Source organism: Hoplias malabaricus, chromosome 12, assembly GCF_029633855.1.
Source record: "Hoplias malabaricus isolate fHopMal1 chromosome 12, fHopMal1.hap1, whole genome shotgun sequence".
In the NCBI taxonomy this organism is placed as follows: domain Eukaryota; kingdom Metazoa; phylum Chordata; class Actinopteri; order Characiformes; family Erythrinidae; genus Hoplias; species Hoplias malabaricus.
Window position 1 is genome coordinate 21,196,238 of NC_089811.1, and position 22,414 is coordinate 21,218,651.

Below are 22,414 nucleotides of genomic sequence, written 5' to 3' on the forward strand. Positions count from 1 at the left end.
GACGGCGAGCGCCTGGTGGCTGGGCAGCCCACGTAACCCGGCCGGGCTCAGCCCGAAATGGCAACGTGGGAGGATCATGTAGGCTCACCACCCGCAAGATCCAGAGTAGGGGTGCGGTGCAATGCCCATCGGGCACAGAGCGGGGGCAAGGGGGCCCCTGGCGTCGTGGAACTTGTCAGCGGAAACTGGTTCTTGGTACGTGGAACATAACCTCACTGGGGGGGAAAGAGCCAGAGCTGGTGCGTGAGGTTGAGAGATACCAGCTAGATATAGTTGGGCTCACCTCTACACACAGTGTAGGCTCTGGAACCAAACTCCTCGATAGGGGTTGGTCTCTCTCTTACTCAGGAGTTGCACAGGGTGAGAGGCGCCGGGCGGGTGTGGGGATACTCACAAGTCCCCGGCTGGCGCCTGTACAGCTGGAGTTTGTCCCAGTAAACGAGAGGGTCGCCTCAATGCGGCTCCGGCTTGCAGAGAGGAAAACTTTGACTGTTGTGTGTGCGTATGCACCGAACAGCAGCTCAGAGTATTCGGCCTTCTTGGAGGCAGTGACTGGAGTTCTAGAGGGGATTCCATGCACTGACTCTGTTGTTTTGCTGGGGGACTTCAATGCTCACGTTGGCAATGACTGGGAAACCTGGAGAGGAGTGATTGGGAGGAACGGACTGCCTGATCTAAACCCGAGTGGTGTGATGTTGTTGGACTTCTGTGCTAGCCATGGTTTGTCCATAACGAACACCATGTTCGAACATAAGATTGCTCATAAGTGTACTTGGTACCAGAGCACTCTGGGCCAAAGGTCAATGATCGACTTTGTGGTTGTGTCTTCTGACCTGAGGCCGTATGTTTTGGACACTCGGGTAAAGAGAGGGGCTGAGCTGTCAACCGATCACCATCTGGTGGTGAGTTGGATCCGATGGCGGGGAAAGCTGCCGGACAGACCTGGTAAACCCAAACGTATTGTGAGGGTGTGCTGGGAAAAGCTGGCAGATGACTCTGTCCGGATGGATTTCAACTCTCACCTCCGAGAGAACTTCTCACATGTTCCGGAGGAGGTAGGGGGAATGGAGTCTGAATGGACACTGTTCCGGACCTCCATCGTGGAAGCGGCTGCATGTAGCTGTGGTCAAAAGCTTGTCGGTGCCTGTTATGGCGGCAACCCAAGAACCCGTTGGTGGACACCAGGGGTGAGGGAAGCTGTCAAGCGGAAGAAGGAGGCTTTTCGAGATTGGCTAGCTCGGGGAACTTCCGATTCTGCGGATGGGTACCGGCAGGCGAAAAAGGCTGCAGCTGTGGCAGTTGCTGAAGCAAAATCCAGAGCATGGGAGGAGTTTGGAGAGGCCATGGAGAATGACTTCCGGGCGGCCTCAAAGAGGTTCTGGAAAACACTCCGACAGCTCAGGAGGGGGAGGGGGGACACTGTCCAAGCTGTGCTCAGCAAGGATGGTGAAACTCTGAACTCGACTGAGCGTATTGTTGGGCGTTGGAAGGAGCACTTTGAGGAACTCCTTAACCCGAGAGACATGCCTCCTGTACAGGAGGTAGGGCCAGAAGTGTCTGGGGGGTCAGATTCCATTTCCTTGGCTGAAGTCACTGAGGTGGTGAAAAAGCTTCGCAGTGGCAAAGCTCCAGGAGTGGATGAGATTCGCCCAGAGTTACTGAAGGCACTCGATACTGTGGGGCTGTCTTGGATGACACGCCTATACAATATCGCATGGACCTCGGGAACGGTGCCTTTGGATTGGCAAACCGGGGTGGTGGTTCCTATTTTCAAAAAAGGGGACCGGAGAAAGTGTGCCAATTATCGTGGCATTACACTTCTCAGCCTCCCGGGGAAAGTCTATGCCAAGGTGCTGGAAAGGAGAATCCGTCCGATAGTCGAACCTAGGATATTGGAGGAACAATGCGGATTTCGTCCTGGCCGTGGAACTATGGACCAACTCTTTACTTTTGCACAGATGATTGAGGGGGCGTGGGAATTTGCTACTCCACTTTACACATGCTTTGTGGATTTGGAGAAGGCATATGACCGTGTTCCCCGAGAGATTCTGTGGGAGGTGCTCCAGGAGTATGGGGTGCCAGGGTCGCTCCGGCGAGCCGTACGGTCCTTGTACTCTCAGAGTTTGAGTTGTGTTCGCATCCTTGGTAGTAAGTCAGGCTTGTTCAGTGTGGGCATTGGACTCCGTCAGGGCTGTGCCTTATCTCCACTCCTGTTCCTGATATTCATGGACAGGGTGGCGCGGCGTAGCCTGGGGCAGGAGGGCTTCCGTCGAGGATCTCGGGAGGTGGCATCTCTGCTTTTTGCGGATGATGTTGTTCTTCTGGCTTCTTCGCACGGAGGCCTCCAGCGTTCACTTGAGCAGTTTGCAGCCGAGTGTGAAGCGGTCGGTATGCGGATCAGCACCTCCAAGTCTGAGGCCATGGTTATCTCCCGGAAACAGATGGCATGCTCCCTTCAGGTAAGGGGTGAGAACCTGCCCCAAGTGAAGGAGTTCAAGTATCTCGGGTTCTTGTTCACGAGTGATGGGAAGAGGGATGGTGAGATTGACCGTAGGATAGGTGCAGCGTCTGCAGTAATGCGGTCACTGTACCGCACCGTTGTGGTGAAGAGAGAGCTGAGCCATAAAGCAAAGCTCTCAATTTACCGGTCAGTCTACGTTCCCACTCTCACCTATGGTCATGAGCTCTGGGTAATGACCGAAAGAACAAGATCGCGGATACAAGCGGCCGAAATGAGCTTTCTCCGACGGGTCGCTGGGCGTACTCTCCGTGATCGGGTGAGGAGCTCAGTGACTAGGGAGGAGCTCGGAGTAGAGTCGCTGCTCCTTCGCATTGAGAGAAGTCAGCTGAGGTGGTTTGGGCATTTGATCAGGATGCCTCCTGGACGCCTCCCACTGGAGGTATACCAGGCACGTCCAACTGGAAGGAGGCCCCGGGGTAGACCCAGGACACGCTGGAGGGATTATATCTCCCGGCTGTCCTGGGAACGCCTTGGGATCCCCCAGGAGGAATTGGTGGATGTTGCAAGGGACAGAGACGTCTGGGCTTCTTTGCTCGCCCTGTTGCCACCGCGACCCTGAAATGGAGAAGCGGAGAAGAAAATGATGATGATGATGATGAGTTTTAGTGCAATATATTTATTCCTCAGGAAAACATTGGCCATTATGCTGCATTAAAATTGTGGTTAGAACTACTGCTTATTTCTTGTGTTTTCGTCATGTGTGCTGTTTGGATTTTAAATATCTAAAATATTTCATGTCAAACAAAGATAACTGTTTTTAAGTGCTCTCTGCCTTGGACAAGTCATAGCTGTAAATAATAAGAAGGTGGTGTTAGGTGGTGTGTGTTTACTGTTTTGTGTATTCTACAATTCTGCCATGCGGCGACACATTTGTTATTGTGTTCTGATAGAATTAACCACAGCATAAAACCCAAGCTGCAGAAAAGGCCTCGATTTATTTCTGCTCTTGCCAGCAACATCGTATTTGGTTTTCTACAAGGTGAAATGCTAGAATAAATATAATTGAATTTTGCCTACTGTGACTGGACTAGCAAGTCGAGGTTTCTCTCCAATATGCATATTAATTGTAAAATTTAAAAGGCAATTCAGGCATTAGTTAGAAGAGAAAAAAGATGTGCCTTCATTTAAAGCATGCTGTTAATTGTGTATATTTTTTGTTCACTACATTAATCTCATTGCTCCAGTATAAATGTACTGTACTGGGGAAGCACTGCTGTAAATCGATTGGATGCGCTTACTGGCTTTGTGGTTTTGGTCACTGCACCTGATACAGTAAATTCCCCATTTTTCCAGATTAAATATTTCATATCGTTTATAAAGCAGAGATCATTTGTCTTTAAACGTTAATAACGCTTTCACAATTCAGCAAACTGTTATTCCAAAATTGCGTTGTCGGTAATACGGGCACTTTAATGTACCTGCCGCACCCAGGGGTCGTGTGAGGATGAGACCTAAATGGAGGTGAAGGGTGTGTTCCTCCGTTAGCGAACACACACACGCACGCGAAAGACTGCAAACAAAATCATTGGATTTTACACGTTTCCATGGTTACGGCTCAGAGATTACTTGGTAATTTTTGAAGGCGGGATAAAGCTGCTCGGTGTTTTGGACGGCGCACTGGGGGACACGCAGGCTACATTAAACCAAAATATCAGGTCTCAGCCCCGCGTCAGAGGGCGAGAATCCTGCGGACATAAGTGTTAGCAAAACGGCACAGCTCTGAGAAATGGCAGCAGTCAGTTTAACGGAGCCGCTTTGCCAGCCGTGTGAATACAGCACAAGTTTCAAAGGTAACGGAGGTTAAATGTTCCTTTCTTTTCCAGGTCGGGTGAATTAGCTCCAGTAAAGCGTGTTGTTTTCCACGGCCTAATTATGGGAATGAGCGCCAGCTATTCTCTCTCTAACGGTATTCTCTTTCCAGTTGAGCTGTATTTGAAGAAGCCTCTGATGCCCCTCCACCTGAGCCCCGAGCATGTGGCGCTAGAGATGCTGTGTCTCTGCGGCCAGCTCGACCTTCTCATCAGAGCCCAGGTCCACCAGGTAATACAGGGTTATGTCTCTCATGATACCGACTGTATGACCTAAGTGTGTTGCTTATCCAGCCTTTCAGCCTCCTGAATACCCCCCTTTGTTTCAGTTACATCTTCTGGAGACATATAACCCAAATATGCCAGCCATACTCACTCCTGTTAAATGTTAATATACACAGATCAGTCAAATATTAAAACAACCTCTTTATTTCTACATTCATTGTCCACTAACCATATAGGTACCCGTTGTTGTACTATAATTACTGACTGTAGTCCATTTGTTAACCTGCAAAATTTGTTAGCCCCCTTTCATCCTATTCTTTAATGGTCAGGGCCCACAAACTACCACCACATAGCAGGTAGTATTGTGACACTAGTTGCAGTGGTGGTGTGTTTGTGTGTGTTGCGCTGGTATGACTGGATCAGATACAGCAGTGCTACATGAGTTTTTAAACCCTCAGTGTCACTGCTGGACGGAGAATAGTCTATCAGCAAAAAATATTCAGCCGAAAGCTTCCTGTGTTTCCAGTAACTACTGATGAAGGACAAGAAGACGATCAATACAAACTGTGCAGCAACAGATGAGCTGCTGTCTCTGACTGTACACGTTAGCCAGTGAGTGAATACAGTGTTTAAAAACTCCAGCAGCAGAGCCATGACCAGAATGCTCCACCAGCCAAACCTGTTTTTGCTCTGTTTTTGGTTCTGCAGGGGCCCTGACAATTAAAGAAGTGAAAGGGGTCTTACAAAGTGTGCAGAGTGTACTACTCCTCTTGTAGTGTGTAATTCTAAGTTCATTCATTATCTGTAACCGCTTATCCAATTCAGGGTCGCGGTGGGTCCAGAGCCTACCTGGAATCATTGGGCGCAAGGCGGGAATACACCCTGGAGGGGGCGCCATCCCTTCACAGGGCAACACACACACATTCACTCACACACTCATGGACACTTTTGAGTCGCCAATCCACCTACCAACGTGTGTTTTTGGACTGTGGGAGGAAACCGGAGCACCCGGAGGAAACCCACGTGGACACGGGGAGAACACACCAACTCCTCACAGACAGTCACCCGGAGTGGGAATTGAACCCACAACCTCCAGGTCCCTGGAGCTGTGTGACTGTGACAGCTACCTGCTGCGCCACCATGCCGCTAATTCTAAGTTAAACCCTTTATTTAACAGCTAAACTTTAGTATTCATGTGCTGACACTGGGTGCATCATTCTGAATCACAAACATCAATACAACTCATCCTATACATATCGAAAGATGCTACATCGCTCTCTTGAACACAGTTTCACAGAGGTCTGCAAATCTAGAGCACTTAAGACTGTTAGCAGGGCGTTTCTATGGAGCTGTGCTTGTACAGTTGAACATTAGTGTTAACTGGGTACATTTTAATGAACAAATCAAAAGGGATGTTTTTATTTATTATTTTTTAAAATTAAAATAATATATTTTTTGTGTTGTATTTATTTGACCATTATCCTATACATGTTGTTGTTTTACTGTGTGTTTATTGGGGGTTAATTATAAAGTAATAAAACATTTTTTGGTGCATTTGCACATTAAGGTGTGTATCTTAATTATGTACCAACTTACAATCTGTAAGAAAACATTGGATAAAATGAACCTTTCTTCTTACTTGGAATCATTGGGCGCAAGGCGGGAATACATGGAGGGGGCACCAGTCCTTTCTTTTTTTGAGTCGCCAATCCACCTACCAATGTGTGTGTTTTTTTTTTGGACTGTGGGAGGAAACCCACGTGGACACAGGGAGAACACACCAACTCCTCACAGACAGTCGCCCGGAGCGGGAATCGAACCCTATGTGACTGCGACACTACCTGTGCCGCCCTGTTTACATTAACTCTTGACTTTTATTTTAATATCTCTTTCAGATTCAGGGACAACTAAAACAAGCCACAAGCCCTGAAGAATCAAAGTGTTTCCAACAGCAAGGTAATCTTCACACAAATGGCTGCTGTTTGAGTTTATAATTTGAAAATAAAACAATGCTGGAATTCTATTGACAAATATGACTAATAGCAGATATCTCTTTATTATTAATTAATTAATTAATTTATTAATTATTTTTTTAAATATAGGTGCTGAGATTATAGAGCAGATGAACCAATGCCTTGAACACTTGCCTAAACCTGTGCCACTGTTGGAGGTAATTGTTTGAGAATATATATATTTTTTTGCACATATATTCCATGTTAATTCTAATAATTTGGATTAATTTGCTCTTTCAAATAGGAGTATTTGGACTTTGCTGGATTGTCTGTCATGTTCCCTCGGGTAGAAGTTTACATTATCCATGGCAGCCCTGTGGATATGTTGGAGAGCCCACCTCTAGATGGTGAGGTGCTGCATCAATGATGGATCTAGAGATAAAAATCTTTTTTTTTTCTGTGGGGAAGCATTGTTTTTTTTTTTTTTTTATTTATTGATTTTACTCTGTAGGGTATTTCCCTTACCTTGGGAGGCTGAACCAGCTGCTAATTCTGAGTCAGCAGCTTGAAGACGACGTGAAGCACCTAGGTAGCCACAAGTACGTTGCTCACCAGCTTGCTGTTATTTATGTGAGTAGAACGGTCTTACCATATATTCACTTCTTGCCTTTAATGGCATAAAGTACAGTATTGTAGCTGGGGTTCATATTTTCTGTCACAGCCGGACATTTTGCGATATGTTGCGTCATGCTGTTGACAGAATAGAATTACAGTTTGAAATGTAATAGAAATTATTGATTGAGATTTCATTTAAGGCTGATGGAGATTTCATACAGATAGGAGCAAAATCCATTACATATATATACATTGTATGTTTTTATATGTTTTTTTATGTCATTTTTCCTTTGGGGAGGATGTTGTTGAGTGGTCAAATTACTGCATCTAGTGAGACATCACAGCCACTTGCTCCAGCCTCTTTCCTGGAAACATTATGGAAACAACCCTGAAATGGGTGTCAGGTTTGGCAAAGCTTCAGGCTTGGGCTGGACAATAATTCAGTGTCAGTATATATTTTATATAAAATATTAATGTTTCAATAACAGTGATTTTCAGTATTTTAGTATACATTATGTATAGCGAAGAGGTTTTTTTTTTCATGGTGATGTCATGTTGCTTTCAGTTCTTAGCAGTTTTTCTGAGGCTTTTTTATTGTACATATTGATATCAGAATTATATCGTATTGACCAAAATAAAAAAATATTTTGTGAAAATATTTTGGCCATATTATCCACCTCTACTACAGGCCCATGGTTTTGCCAAAAAAGTGAATAAATCCTTTGCAATTATAGCAAGAATTAACTTGAATTTATTTAATGCTGCTGTTCGTAGCAGTGTTTTGAGGCATTATTTTGTTGTCTGCATTTATAATAACAGAAATAATATATATATATATATATATATATATATATTTTTTTTTTTACTTTAACATGACCACTCAGGGAGGGTCTCCTTTCTTTTGGACTAATTTCCACATATTGTGAATGTCTCATTCAATGTTTTTTTTTTTGTTTTGTTTTGTTTTTTTTCTTATTTTCTACATTGTAAATGAATATGGATGACATTGTGTCTATCTTTTGACTGGTACTGTATAATTTGTACAATTCAATTGAAAAAAAGAACTCGAATGTTTTAAGGGCAAAATAAAAACTAAAGTTTATTGTAACTAAAACTTAACAATAACATGCAATACACAGATTAACCATAACATTATTGCCACTTCCTTCTACACTCACTGTCCATTTTCTCAGCTCCACTGTCACTTATAGCTCCAGTTCTACACTTATAAATGTTTGAGTCCAACTATTGCTCTGCATACAATGCTTGCCCCCTTTCACCCTGTTCTTCAATGGTCAGGACCCCCATAAGTCTCCCACAGAGCAGGTATCATTTGGGAGATGGATCATTCTCCACACTGCAGTGACACTGATGTAGTGGGAGTGTGTTGTTGTTCTTGTATGAGTGGATCAGGCACAGTAGTGCTGATGGATTTTTTTAAAGCCCTCACTGTCACTGCCGGACTGAGAATAGTTCACCAGCCAAATATATCTAGCTGACAATGCCCTGTGTCTGCTGAGGAAGGACTAGAGGACAACCAACACAAACTGTACAGCAACAGACGAGCTACTGTCACAGAATCAGTACATCTACAAGGCAGGTGTGTCTAACAGAGTGGACAGTGAGGGCACATGATGTTTAAAAACTCCAGTAGCACTGCTGTGTCTGATCCTCTCTTAACAGCACAACACGCACTAACACACCACCACCACGTCAGTGTCACTGCAAAGCTGAGAATGATCCACCACCCAAATCATTTTCAATAAAAATAATTTTTTTTTACACATGAAGGCCAACTACTGATGACACAGGTGTTTAAGACCACCAGGTCAAAGGTCAAAATCCAGTGAGGATAAATCTGCCCAGCACTGGGTTGTGAAGTAGAGATTTTGGAATAGATGGAGCACCATCCTGTACAGTTGAGATGGGATGGAATGATGTTTTTATCAAGAACTAATTATTCAATATCAGTACCTGACACCATTATTGCTCTTGTGGCTGAATGCAAAAAAACCTTGGACCAATGGTAATGCCTTCCCAGAAGAGCAGAGGCTGTTACTGTAGCAAAAAAGGGGACAAACTCTTATTGAGAGGAATCTCGGATGAGTACATGCCTGCAAAATATTGGACATATGTTAATGTAGTTGTAGTCAGATGTATTACTTGTGTTATTATACGCTGAAAGAACCGTTTTTTTCTTTGTGTTACAGCAAGTTCTTAACTCTCTCAGAAACACATTGCCACTGACCAGTATAAAGAAAGATATTGAGGCCAACTTTAAGCAGATGAAGATATCTTTAATGACAGAAGAAGGTTCCAAACAAGAGCCACAATTATCAGCCCAGTATACGAGCTGGTACGTGTGTTCTGCTGTGTAATTACATGTCACATGCAGGGTTTGTTCATGTCAGAGGACATATTTATATCAAATAATATTCTGAAGTGGCCAGTATCATTTGTTACTACATTAACTGGAATTTCATATAACAAATGATATTTACTTTTGCAGGATATCACAATTAACCCACAACATCATATCAACAGTGTCTTCACTCAGAGAGGACCTCACCGAAGACCTCAGCCCAGTCATGGCCTTTGTCTCCAAGTGGTCCTGACAAAACTTTAACTTAACCTGTATCTGTATTATTCATCTGAAATATTTACAGCTGGTAATAATACTACAGCCACTGGCAAAAATTTGTGAATCCATATTTTCTTCCTGTACTTGACCAAAAAAAAAAAAAAAACAATTGTGACTAACTAAAAAAAAAAAAAAAAAAAAAATATATATATATATATATATATATATATATATATATATATTTTTCCCTACAAAGCTAAACATTTAAAACAACAGTGGTGATTCCATAATTTTTGCCAGGGTTTGTAGTAAAAGTAACAGGCATATAGAGGAATGAGAAATAATTAATATATTAAATAACTCACTCAGGATAGAAAAGTAATATAGTGTGGCAGCCACACAACTCTAGGATCTCAGTTTGATCTTCACATTGGGTGATTGTTTAAGTAGTTTGTGTGTTTTCCCTGTGTCTGGGTGGGTTTATCTCTGGGTGCTTCAGTTTTCCATTCTATAAACACATGGTCGTCAGTGGATTGGTTGTGTGAAATTGTCCACAAGTGTCAGTATGATTGTGAAGATCTGTTTCTGCCTTGCATGCAATGGTAGGCTCCAGACCCATTGCAACCCTGTTCAGGATAAATTGGTTAAGCAAAATAAATAAATTAATAAAAAACACAGGATACTTTAATTCAAAACTTAAAAACTATCTAGGTTTTATTGTTTTAGTTATGAATGTATTTATTATTTAGATCTGTTTTTATGTATTTCTTGTATTAAATTGCAGTTGATCTACAAGTCTTATATCTATCAACCAGTAGGAATGATGAGACAGCATGACAAACCCTCATTATCCTAGAGACAATGAAATGCAGAAATAAATAAATAGGGAAATATATACATATCTCTATAACTGCATAAACTGAGTGATTTATATTATTTGTTTTAGACCTTTGCTGACCCAGTCCTCTAGAGAGAAGGGGAAAGTCACTCAGTACAGTATAATAAAAAAGTTTGACTTGCTGTATTCTACTACTCGGTTTAGATCAAACCAGTGTTTACTCAATAAATCATTAGCAAATCATTAGAGAGCCATTATTAAATATCAGGAGTAACAGAGATTTGACTGCAATGACTATTTATGAACATTATTAATGTTTTATTACTGTTTCATAATGTTTTCTGCTCCACTCCCTTTGGCTTTCACATATGGTGCTAAAACACTCAGATATATTGGGAATGCAATTAAACCTCTTTATTTTATATCTCAGTCTCACTCTCTTCTTTATATTTTACTTGACCTGTAAGCGTTGTCAAAAGTCATCTAGAGACAAACTAACGAAAAAAGCATAGGGCTCATATGTTACATGTTAGTCAGGATAAAGTCCCCCTGTGGTCAAAGATTAACCCAATAAAAACTCATGTCTGTTCATTAAAATAACATATTTAGATATTTTAAATCCCCTAATGCATAAAAAGTGTCTTAGATATAACTCTACACTTTTACATTCATTTGGTACCCACTGATCTTTGAATATCAGTCCCCTTCTCAATCTCCTTTTATCCCTCCTACAATAGCCCTAACTCTGCTAGCAGCTCGAAAACCCTGTCCTGAAAGTTGATGGGAATTGGTTGCTTAGGTTCATGACATCAGAAACCCTGTCTGTCTGAAACTGTCTGGCAGTTTATTACTCCCAAGAATCTTTCAGCGTATAAACAACAGAGCATAGACATGCTAGCAAGGTAAACGACCTGTTTTTTTTATTGTTTTTATTTATTAATTTTTTTATTTTATTTATATTTTTACTGGAGGGGGTTATCTACTCTTTAATTATACAGACATTTTGTAAAACAGGTAGAGCTGCCTTTTAACCGAAATCTCCGAGGGAGTAAAGTGGGAGGGGTGTATTGAGCGTGAGTGATGTATTTCCGCCCCGGTCTGCGGCTGTGCTGCAGTGAAGCGCGGGATGGCGCTCTACAGACTCACTGTACTTTCCTCTAATGCGTCCCCTTCTCCTTCTTCACAGCGTCCATCACCCCTTCTCTGAAGTATATGGGGTAAGTACACTTCCGTGATGTACCCTGTTTGTAAATACAGTCCGTTTACATTTGTTTCTGACCTAAACCGCCCCACAGAGTGAAGCTGAGAGCTGGACACGGGACTGTGCTTTTGTAAACAGTGGCAGGATTTCTGCTCCATCCGGCAAGCATGTACTCTAGTATTTACAGTATAGAAATGACAGATCACATGTATGTGGTCATAGTGTGGACAGTTGTTCAGAACTGAGCACTGAGAAGAAGACACATCAGGAAGAAGCGGTGATCCTGAGTGATCTCTGCAGCGGCCAATAAAACTCCTACTTTCTCTTTACAGACACTTTTTATGACCAATGGATGAAATGGCATGTATCCTTGATACCGATTTTTCTCCTCTTTGTGTTGTGTGCCCACGAATGTGCAATGAACAGAGTGACTAAGGCTGTATCCCAATTGGGCCCTTACTCCCTATATAGTGGACTATGTAGCTCGTGAAATATGTCAATTCACTATTGCTCTTGATGATAATTAAAGAGGTGATACAGCTTATATATGACATTTAGCGCACAGTATGGTGTGGAAGCCTTTATTCCCTGATCCTGGCATTGCATTATGTAGGGAGCAGGGAGTCATTTGAGATTTAGTCTGAGTTATCCGCGTAGTCATTTGGCATTAAGACTGGTAACGGCTAAACGTTAAGGCAGGGATTTATTATTTTTTTTTTGATGAATATGTTCACAGTAAGGGTTACGAGTGAAAATTGTAACTCCAGCTGTTCAGCTCAAAATATGAGGAGTGCAAACCAACTTACAACTTATTCCACAGGGGTTACTTTTGACAGTTAGTTCTAACGGTCGCTACAAGGTGTGGTAAATGTCATCAAAACAATCCATTTTGTAGCGTATATATCTATGTTGTTTCAGTCAGACAAGCTTTCCAAATGAACACATACACATTATCAAAATAAATACGCCGCCTGGACAAAACAATAAATATATACAAAATCGCGCTTAAATATTCTACACAATTTTTCCATATCAGCTCCACTTACCAAATAAGTACACTTTATATCTTTAAAATTAAACTGTAGTCCTTCTTTGTCTCTGCATACTGAGAATGATTCATCACACAAATACACAGGAAAAATACAGGAAAAAGGAAAAATACAGGAAAGGAAAAATACAGGAAAAGGAAAAAAATGTGACTTTGAATTTACGTAATTTTTACAACAAAAAGTTTGATGAAATTAACTAATCAAAATCTAGAGATAATTTGAGTAAAATGAACTCATTCTCAAATTATATATCTGGATACAAATTATTTATTTAAAGGACACTGTGGGTAGAAGTAGATCCCTTTAAATGTATGGATGATTGTTGTTTCAAAGAAAAATATCTTACCAGGGAAATGCATGAAATAAACCTAATGTGCAATGTTAGTTACTTTATTTAGAAATACCAACACTTAAAATAGACTGTGTAAATGAAGCAGTGGGTTTGGTTAATAAACGACATTTTTGCTTTTTGCAGAATCACGGAAAACTTGAGAATCCAATTCAGAGTTAAAAAATGATCTGAGAAGAGATGATAGCAGAACCAACATTACTGTCAAGATCAGTGCAAAAGTAAGACACAGAACTTTGAAGCACAGTGGCCTTTTTAAAATGACATAATCTATTAAAACCTCTTGTTTATGGTGTAATTTATTTGTAGATTAGATGTTATTTGTAAGTAAATAACCATGTCTTTATATTTCAAAGGGAGAACTCTACTGTTGATGTCTCTTCCAGTACAACTGTGAATCACACTTCTGGTGTGAGAAATGAGAACAGACAGAAGAATGTGGTAAGACATGATTGTGCTAACCCCTAACCTTCTGACTGACTTTTGCAAAAAGATATACACATATAAAATCCAAGTCCAAACTTATATACATATGTTTGAAATGAGAGACTCTTGGAATGTTGGGAGGTCTTGCATCCTTACCCACTGATTTATTGCATTTGAACAACAAGAATCAGATCCTATTTATGTTTCCTTAGCACACAAGCTGAACAAAGATATATGTTAATTTGAATAGTGAAATGGTCCATATTTAACATGTACTTTTTTTAAAATTACTTTAGAGAGGGAAGAGAAAAGCCAGAGAAGGCTCTGAAAATGCTAAGCGGAAACTCTCCAAAACCAGCAATGGCAGCTTGGGCAGGGCAGAGAACGAGCAGCTCAAAAACAGAGATATTGAAGCCGTCACCTTGTTTGAGGTGGTCACCATGGGGAAAAGTGCCATGCAGGTACACAGTGAGGATCTGATACAGACTTAGGTTGACTAGAAGTCATGTCATTTTTGGGGTCTTGTGAGACCTTTGTTGGAAGAGACATGATCAATTACAGTAATTATGTCTATTTTGAATCTCTTCCACAGGCTGTGGTGGATGACTGGATTGAGGCTTACATTATGGACAGAGAACCAGCTCTGCTTGACCTCATCAGCTTCTTCATCCAGTGTTCCGGATGTAAAGGTTAGTCATTCATACACACAATCTCCTAGTAGAACAAACTGATTTTTCTAGACTGCTGTATCTACTGTCGGAGCTTAAGGATCTTCTGCAAATTACATAGCAAGCAGTAGAAACTGGTCAGTGTCAGTACAGACTGTTATTCATATAGTAAAACAATATTAGTTTATGAAATGTATGCATTGAAATAATGGTTTTGTACTTATTTTAAAAATACTTTTATCTTTTCTGTGTATAGGAGTAGTTACAGCTGAGATGTTTCAGAGTAAGGAAGAAACTGATGTTATGAGCAAGATGGTGGAGGACCTGGATGAGGTATAATCTAATCTCGTATTTTATTGCTTGTCTATATCCATATGTGCTTTGTAAAGTGACCATCTTGGATTTGCGAATTACAGAGCTCCGGTTTACAGTACAAGAAGTTCCTGGCATTCCCGTGGATACTGACTGTCACATGGCCCATGGACATTGTAAGTCTGATAATGGCCACTACTTTTTCTGAAAAATATATCATGCTGTAAAGCCTCTTTCATACATGAACTCCAGAGAATCTCTTGAAAAACGTAAGTATCAGGACTGGAGATGTCCTGGAGTTGTCCTTTCACACATGAAGCACAGGGCAGTACGTTTTCTGTGTCAGACATGCTCTCGCAGTGGGAAATGTGCAGCATGCTTTATGTGTAGCATGTGCAGGAAATATCCCTGAACTTTAGCGACTGTGTTCTCACCCATATGGACTCATACAGATTGCTAGTTGCCTTTATGTAAGCTGAAATTGAAATGGTTAATTTTCGCAGCTGTATAATATACTTTTATAAATATACTATATTAATTTCTTTTAATATACTTTTATTAATTTCAAGAACACACCATTGTAACCAAACAAATGTTACAATATTATTACTTATATATAATACATTTTTAAATAATATTAAATGCATTTATTCATTCAAAAGTTTTATTTTACTACAAATGGAACAGTTTCAACATTCAGAAGTACTTCAGTGTGCCTAAATGACTCATGTAAAGAATGTATGCCATATTGTGGCTAACTGAATGATGTCATTACGTAAAAACAATCAAAATATCACTGTTATCATGCTACTGATTTTTTATCGGTATGAAAATTATGACGATATGATTGAAAACCTTTGAATTCCTTAAATCATTCATTCATTCATTCATTATCTGTAGCCGCTTATCCAGTTCAGGGTCACAGTGGGTCCAGAGCCTACCTGGAATCATTGGGCACAAGGCAGGAATACACCCTGGAGGGGGCGCCAGTCTTTCACAGGGCAACACACACACTCAGACACTTTTGAGTCGCCAATCCACCTACCAACATGTGTTTTTGGACCGTGGGAGGAAACCGGAGCACCCGGAGGAAACCCATGCAGACACAGAGAGAACACACCACAATCCTCACAGACAGTCACCCGGAACGGGACTCGAACCCACAACCTCCAGGTCCCTGGAGCTGTGTGACTGCGACACTACCTGCTGCGCCACTGTGCCGCCCAGCCCTAAATCAATTAAGTTATTTTCTGGAGTTATTTCACTGGAGGTTTACATTGAGTTGTTGACTATGTTAACTTTTGATCTAAACCTCAATCTGAAGTGACACTCCCTAAGGAACAGAGACAGAACAAAACTAGAGCTTGGACTAGGAAATGCTGAGAAGCAGGGCCAAAACCAGTCTAAAAATAATTCAGCTTTAACAAATCAAAATGAGATCTAAAATCTTTTATAGGGCAATAGTGAGTAATGTGTTTAGTTGAGCTTAATTTGTGTCTGTTGTCAGTAGGCAGCTACTAATTTATAGCAACCAGAAAGCAAAATAGTTAGCTTGTTTTGTCCACTTTAAGTTTGTACTGTTTTGTTACATACAAAAAAAAAAGATAAAATTGTAAATTCCAGTTATTTCTGTAACATTTAATTGTCTATTATAATTTCGTGGCAGGCACAAATATGATTTTTTTTGTTTGTTATTAGGACAGTGGTGAATATCCACTCGTTATGTCTGGCCTGTACTGGAAGAAGTTCCGTTCACACTTCTGTGAGTTTGTCTCTGTGCTTGTTGCTCAATGCCAGTACAGTGTGATCTTCGACAACTACCTCCTGAACACACTTATCTCTCTACTGACCGAGCTCTCGGCTTCATGTGTGCGTGCCTTCAGACACACCTGCACGCTGGCAGGTAACTCTAAAATTTGCAAGACAGTGCGACCGACTCCTGAACCAGGAGCGTGAAACGAGCAAATGACATTTGCATATTATTTGGTAATTTTTAAGACATAGTGAACAATCATAAGGTATTAATAAGCTGTTAAACTGCAGTAGTGCAAGCTGCACATGTGAAATATGCTAATATTAAAGCTGTGAGGAGTGGGTTATATTAGCTCTTGGCTGATGTTGTTTTCTTTGCTACTCTTCTCTCTTCTCTGCTGGTCTCCTGCAGCGGTGAAGTTGCTCAGTGCTCTGGTGAACGTGGCGCTCAGCCTCAATGTCAGTGTGGATAACAGTCAGAGACTCTATGAGGTTGAGCTTGCTAAAACATCTAGCAAACGGGTCTCACCACGTCTTGAGAGGATCCAAAGGAAGATTACTGAGGTGAGGCATTGACAATGAGTCTAAATGCACTCTGGTGCATGGAAGGACAACACAGTATCAAGTTAATTATTATATAATGTAATATTGGTCTTAATGTTTGATTAACTACATTATAAAAGTACTCAAAATTAATCTGAAAAGGAAATGCCCCCTTTAGTAATATTTAGGTAGGTGTAGTAGTATGTTTGTGTTGTAACAGGATAAAATAACCAGTTTTAAAGAAGTGTGGGTATTTGCACACTTCCTGTTACAACAGAAAGGTCTTTTTTTTTGAAGAAAAAAACAAAAACAAAGCAATGTTACCCCTACTGTGTTATGATGACAATCCAAATGTACTTTGGTTACTATGGTAATCCAACTGTAACAGAAAATAAGTGACATTTTGGTTTGTAATTTTAGTGTGTAAATACACAGTTTTTAGGGGCACTTAATATAAAGTGGGACAGGAAAAGAAGGAGCAGAAATGAGAGTGACTGCTCAGTTTATACATTGCTGTTACACCAGCCTGCAATGTAGTTGTTAGTTTCCAAGTACACAAACATATCCAAATTTATATATAACGAGTCCCATCACAACTCATAGTAACAGAATTGCAGTACGGTGCTTAGTCCGTATGGTTTCATCCTAGTTCATGATTGTAGTATGTTCTGAATGGGGTGTTCAGTACTTTTGGAGAATACTTTTCACAAACTGTGAACTGAAATAGACTTCACACATTCTGATTAAAGTATGAACTGGATATCACAAGGCCACACATAGTCCATTATTCTCTTTAAGGGTATACCGGGATTCTAAAGAACAATTTTTGAACTGAAATTTGTTCGATGCTTTTTCAGTTGCAGGACAGAAAGCTTGAAACAGAAGACATGATGGATGCTATTTTTAAGGGAGTTTTTCTCAAAAGATACAGGTAATATTACTAATCTTTATTATTGTTTTGACCAGATCTGTTTAGCTTTTTTTTTACACAGATGTTCAGACAGGTTCCTGTGTTTGTTCTGGTTTGACAGAGATGTGATACCTGAGATTAGAGCAATCTGTATGGAGGAACTAACAGTATGGATGAAGCTCTACAGTCCTGTGTTTTTGAATGACACCTACTTGAAATATGTAGGATGGATGTTGCATGACAAGGTTTGTGTCTTTTAATAATGTAACAGATATCTAACAGAAATATGCTCTGTAACGCATACTGTCTTCAGAACAAAGAGAACCAAACACATCAATCCTGTCTTATGGAGTAATATTACTGTCAAAAATAAACGTGTGCATGCTCATATACTTGCGTACATAACTATTTAATTTGTACACAAACGTCTGTTTTGTGTGTGTTTTGTAAGACTTCAAAAATATACGATTATAAAGACTTACGCAAATTACTTGAATTATTACGGGTACGACTTCTAGATTACAAACACGAAGTGGAAAGTGAAAAAACACTGTCAAAAACATGTCACTGGACTCACAGGTAAGATGCATAGAGCAGAAGGCCAATCGATTCGATAAAGTGCGCATGCGTGGTCTGCTGCGTCTTGTTTTGAACTGGGGGGAGAGATGTCAGATGAAAACTTATGATGTCTCCTTGTGCCATATATATATGTTATTTTACGATTGTGTGGTATTTACCTGAATTGAAGTGTATTTACATATTAGAGCCCCATTTCTATGTTTTATTTTGTTTTCAGTTTTGGTAACTGATGAATATAGTGGAACAAGAAGAGTTGTAGACAGACAGATGAGAGCTTGTTAGTTTCAGGATAATCTCAGAAATCCAGATGATTTATAAATACAAGTTGTATAACCACAGATATATTTTAGTAGAGGTGATTTGTTTTTCTCCAACATCAAGGATTACATATATATTATAAAACTTTTTTGAACTGACAAAGTATTATTCAGCCAAGTGTTCAGATTTATAATTTTTTCATTATGATTGATGAGGACATGTTTAAACTAGAGCTATTGGTTTTTACAATAATTAATCCACATTAGTCACATCAGTAAGTAATCTTAATCAATCAATTTGCCTTATTTGTCCATTTTTAACATGTCTATATGCATGAATTAGTTTAATCAGAATATATTTTATTATATATATATATATATTATATATATATATTTATCCAGTTAAAAACGTGTATCTCCATTTTTTAGTTTGCTATATCATTTGAGCACAATGGATGTTCTTTTCGTGTAAAAATGTCATAGTGAATGGAAATGCTCCAAAATAAATTAATCTTTTTACATTGATTTCCATTTAAACATCAGAAGGTTTTTTCTTCTAATTTAAAGTTCCTTTCTTGTAGATACATGTCTTCATTTGGACTGCCACAATGTGATGCTTTCAATAATTCAGCTAAAAAAAATCACATTAACATGGGGCAAACATGAAAATCATGTGAATGCGATACTCAGTGTTTATCATTCAGTTGCATTATTGTTATTAATGTATATTTTTGGAGCAGCTAGGATGTTTATGTCTTGTCTTCACTTTATTCTTGTTTCACAGCAACCTGACGTGCGCTTGAGGTGTGTGCTGGGTCTGCAGGGACTCTATCAGGATGTTCATCTCTGCTCCAAAATGGACCTTTTTACTAGTCGATTTAAGGTAGCGTCTGCTTGTGCCCTTTCCGAATTTGTAATCACTATTTTCAGTTCTACAGAGAATCGACAGAGCTTTCTTTAACACTCTCCTGAGTGTCCTCATAAACTATTGCCCATTAGTCAGTCTCAGTCAAAGTAAGAGTTGTGATGATTCTGCCTCTGGCCACAGTTGAAACAAGCCAGCATTCTTTCTCTAACTCTGCTGAAGTGAGTCAAAGTTTCACCTTTTTTGGGAAATGTTGTGTATTAGAACAGTATGTGCTGACTCCTGTGGGACGACGGAAGAGGCCGCTGACTGACAGGTGTTGAAGCCCCTCAGGTTTTGCCCAAGGCTCAGCATCTCTCACACGGGGCCAGTCATCTCCCTGGGGGGCCGCCACAACCACATCACTACCACTGGCCAGAAAGCCTTTAGTGGCAAAAAGATTGGCGCAGTTCACATTTAGGAAACCATTATCTACTAAAGCAGATCACTAACGAGAGCAAATCACATGCTTTTAGATGGGATTGCTCTCAGAGAGGGTAGTTAAAGTGTTTAGAGGAATCTGGCTGTGGGTTGTGAGCTTGACTGTGTGCTGTTTGTGTTTACAGGACAGAATAATCTCTATGACTCTGGATAAGGATCACGAAGTTGCAGTTCAGGCCATGAGGCTGCTGATGGTCATCTCCCAGTGGGTCTCCCTTGCTCTTTTTCTCTAAACATTTTACTTTCCTCAGGAGCCCTCCTTTCCCCAAATGCTTCTAGTTCTTGTGAGGCTGCCTGGCAAGAAATGTGCTTTGTTATGATTCTTTGACGTGTGAACATGTATTATTATTATTATTATTATTATTTGTTCGTAAAACATAATTCCAATTATATATGCATTCAGCACAAAGTCAGTTTTCATATATGTTCATATTATATAGTACACACATAATCCTGTCATATATTATTTCCCATTTTTAAAGCACTGATCATTATTTAATCTCCCTTGACTTGTTATTTATATTTTTAGGTCATGTGATGATGTGCTGAGCCTGGATGACTACAAACACATGTTCAAGTTTGTGTATTGTTCTCATCGTCCTCTTGCAGCCACTGCAGGCGAATTTCTCTACAAAAAGTGAGTGTTGCTGCAGGTTTTCACAGAGCTGGAACCTGCAGAACTTTGGTTACAAGAAAATAGCAAATGCTTTCTTCAGGACATGTGGAGCCAGCCACCATATTTTTTCAAACTCACATTCACAACGTGAAATTCACTGGACACACTAGAGTATAAACAAACATTTACATCTTAAGTTAAAAAATGTCACTCTTTTTCCCACAACACATTATCACACAAGCACATGGCTGTGTTTGTTTTTGTTTCTGTATCCACCCTAGTCCTGCCCTAGCTCCTCCCCCTCGTTTTCTGTTCCAGGTGTCCCTTGTCAGTGTCATTTATTTAGGCTCCTTTGTGTTACTTCCTGTTGGTTGTACATTTCATGTTTGCTTGTCTGTTTCTTGGTTTGGTTCCATTTGGTTTGGTCTCTCCTTGTTCCACTTTCGTTTGTCTCGTCTGTTCCATGTTTTCCTTCTCTTCCCTTTGCCTGTCAGTACCAGTTGTCTGTTTAACCCTGAGTTCATGTTTAGTCTATTTAGCTCTCTGTGTTCTAGGTTACCCTGTTTACCTCTGTCTCCAAGTTTCCTCTGTTTAGCTCTTTGTGTTCATGTTTTGTCTATTTAGCTTTGTGTCCATGTTTAATTTGTTTAGCTCTCCGTGTCCAGGTTTAGTCTGGTTAACTCAGTTCAAGTTTAGTCCGTTTAGCTTCTTTGTATAAGTCTCAGTTTAGCTCGCTGTGTATTATCTCTTTGTCCATATCTATCTGTTTTGTTATCTCTTGTTGGTCAAATAAAGTTTGTGTTATAGCGTTTGAGTCCACCTCTGTCAGTCCACCCCCAGTCCTTACACACCTTTTACTATGACACCAAACATTTTGTGTTAGTTAAATTAAGGTATGTAGTCTCCACAAAAATCCTTTCAGAATAATAAGTAGGATAATTTATTTCAGGTTTCTTTTGCTATATGAAATGTTCAGTGGATCAAAAGTTGACATTATTTTTGTTATATTGTGTGGCTTAGACTTTTTTTTGCTCAACTTTAATTAAAAACTGAGAAAAAGCCAATCAGAAGCTTCCCTGAAATCTCTCAGACTGTGTAACGAGACAGTCAAATTGGTGTGTGTAAACTGTATGATAACATGAAATGTGCAAAGCTTTGTAAAACTAAGTTTGAATGTCTTATTTCTATGTTTATGTTAACTTTTGCCTTCAAAGGTTGGTTGACTAACATCTTGATGATATATAAGCAGAGACTCCTGTGCTTGCTTTGTAATGTTAGGTGCGTAAAGCATTAGTATGTTTCCAACTATATGCAACAGTTTATGTTGTTCTTTCAGGCTGTTAAGTAACCCTACAGTCCCACAGTCAATGGAGGGATCATCAGAGGAGGAGAAAAGAAGAGCCTTGACCCTAGCCAGAATCCGAGCGTTTAACAGCTTCTACACAGAGAATCAGGTAATATATAAAGAACATTTTTTTGTTAGTTCCACATAAAATATATTATCTTTTAAATGATTATATAATGTCAATTATTTATAGTTATGAAAATATTCAAGTTTAATTAAAAAGGATTAAAATAATAGCAAGGTCATACACGACTCCAGGCCTCGGATTGCTTGCGAAAGTCTTCAGATGATGGAGCCAGTGTTTAATTTGCACCAATCTTTTTTATAATTATTGGCTTATTTCCAAAACAACAGACAACAACTATGAAAACATTTCATATGGTAGTTCATTACCATGGCATCTTAATATTTACACCAACCTCAGTTATTCAGAGATCAGATCAAAGACAGATCTGATTATGATTTTAGTATATGTGAGTTTAGGGATGCTGTTTTAATTTTACATTGAGATTCAGTGAAAGA

General features: G+C 40.0%; 2 protein-coding genes across 4 annotated transcripts in view; both read left to right on the top strand.

Moving 5' to 3' along the window:
• Positions 1–4,000: 4,000 nt before the first annotated feature.
• On the top strand, positions 4,001–9,866 carry si:ch211-218d20.15 (uncharacterized). The gene is made up of 8 exons (XM_066685825.1): positions 4,001–4,311; positions 4,443–4,561; positions 6,450–6,510; positions 6,657–6,724; positions 6,811–6,913; positions 7,018–7,136; positions 9,332–9,477; positions 9,631–9,866. The coding sequence occupies exons 1-8, from the start codon at positions 4,248–4,250 to the stop codon at positions 9,734–9,736; spliced, it is 786 nt and encodes a 261-aa protein (XP_066541922.1). The 5' UTR covers positions 4,001–4,247; the 3' UTR covers positions 9,737–9,866.
• A 1,783-nt stretch (positions 9,867–11,649) lies between these two features.
• The window catches only part of si:ch211-269e2.1 (cohesin subunit SA-2), a 30,326-nt gene continuing 19,561 nt past the window's right edge, over positions 11,650–22,414 (top strand). For all 3 annotated transcript variants that reach the window (XM_066686027.1, XM_066686029.1, XM_066686028.1), the window contains exons 1-15: positions 11,650–11,757; positions 13,266–13,360; positions 13,496–13,580; positions 13,862–14,026; positions 14,158–14,254; positions 14,490–14,566; positions 14,650–14,721; positions 16,244–16,448; positions 16,710–16,861; positions 17,698–17,771; positions 17,872–17,995; positions 19,371–19,469; positions 20,057–20,136; positions 20,461–20,568; positions 21,884–22,001. In XM_066686027.1, coding sequence (XP_066542124.1) covers positions 13,320–13,360; positions 13,496–13,580; positions 13,862–14,026; positions 14,158–14,254; positions 14,490–14,566; positions 14,650–14,721; positions 16,244–16,448; positions 16,710–16,861; positions 17,698–17,771; positions 17,872–17,995; positions 19,371–19,469; positions 20,057–20,136; positions 20,461–20,568; positions 21,884–22,001 — 1,497 coding nt within the window. In that variant the 5' untranslated portion in view covers positions 11,650–11,757; positions 13,266–13,319. The remainder of the gene's footprint in view (positions 11,758–13,265; positions 13,361–13,495; positions 13,581–13,861; positions 14,027–14,157; positions 14,255–14,489; positions 14,567–14,649; positions 14,722–16,243; positions 16,449–16,709; positions 16,862–17,697; positions 17,772–17,871; positions 17,996–19,370; positions 19,470–20,056; positions 20,137–20,460; positions 20,569–21,883; positions 22,002–22,414) is intronic.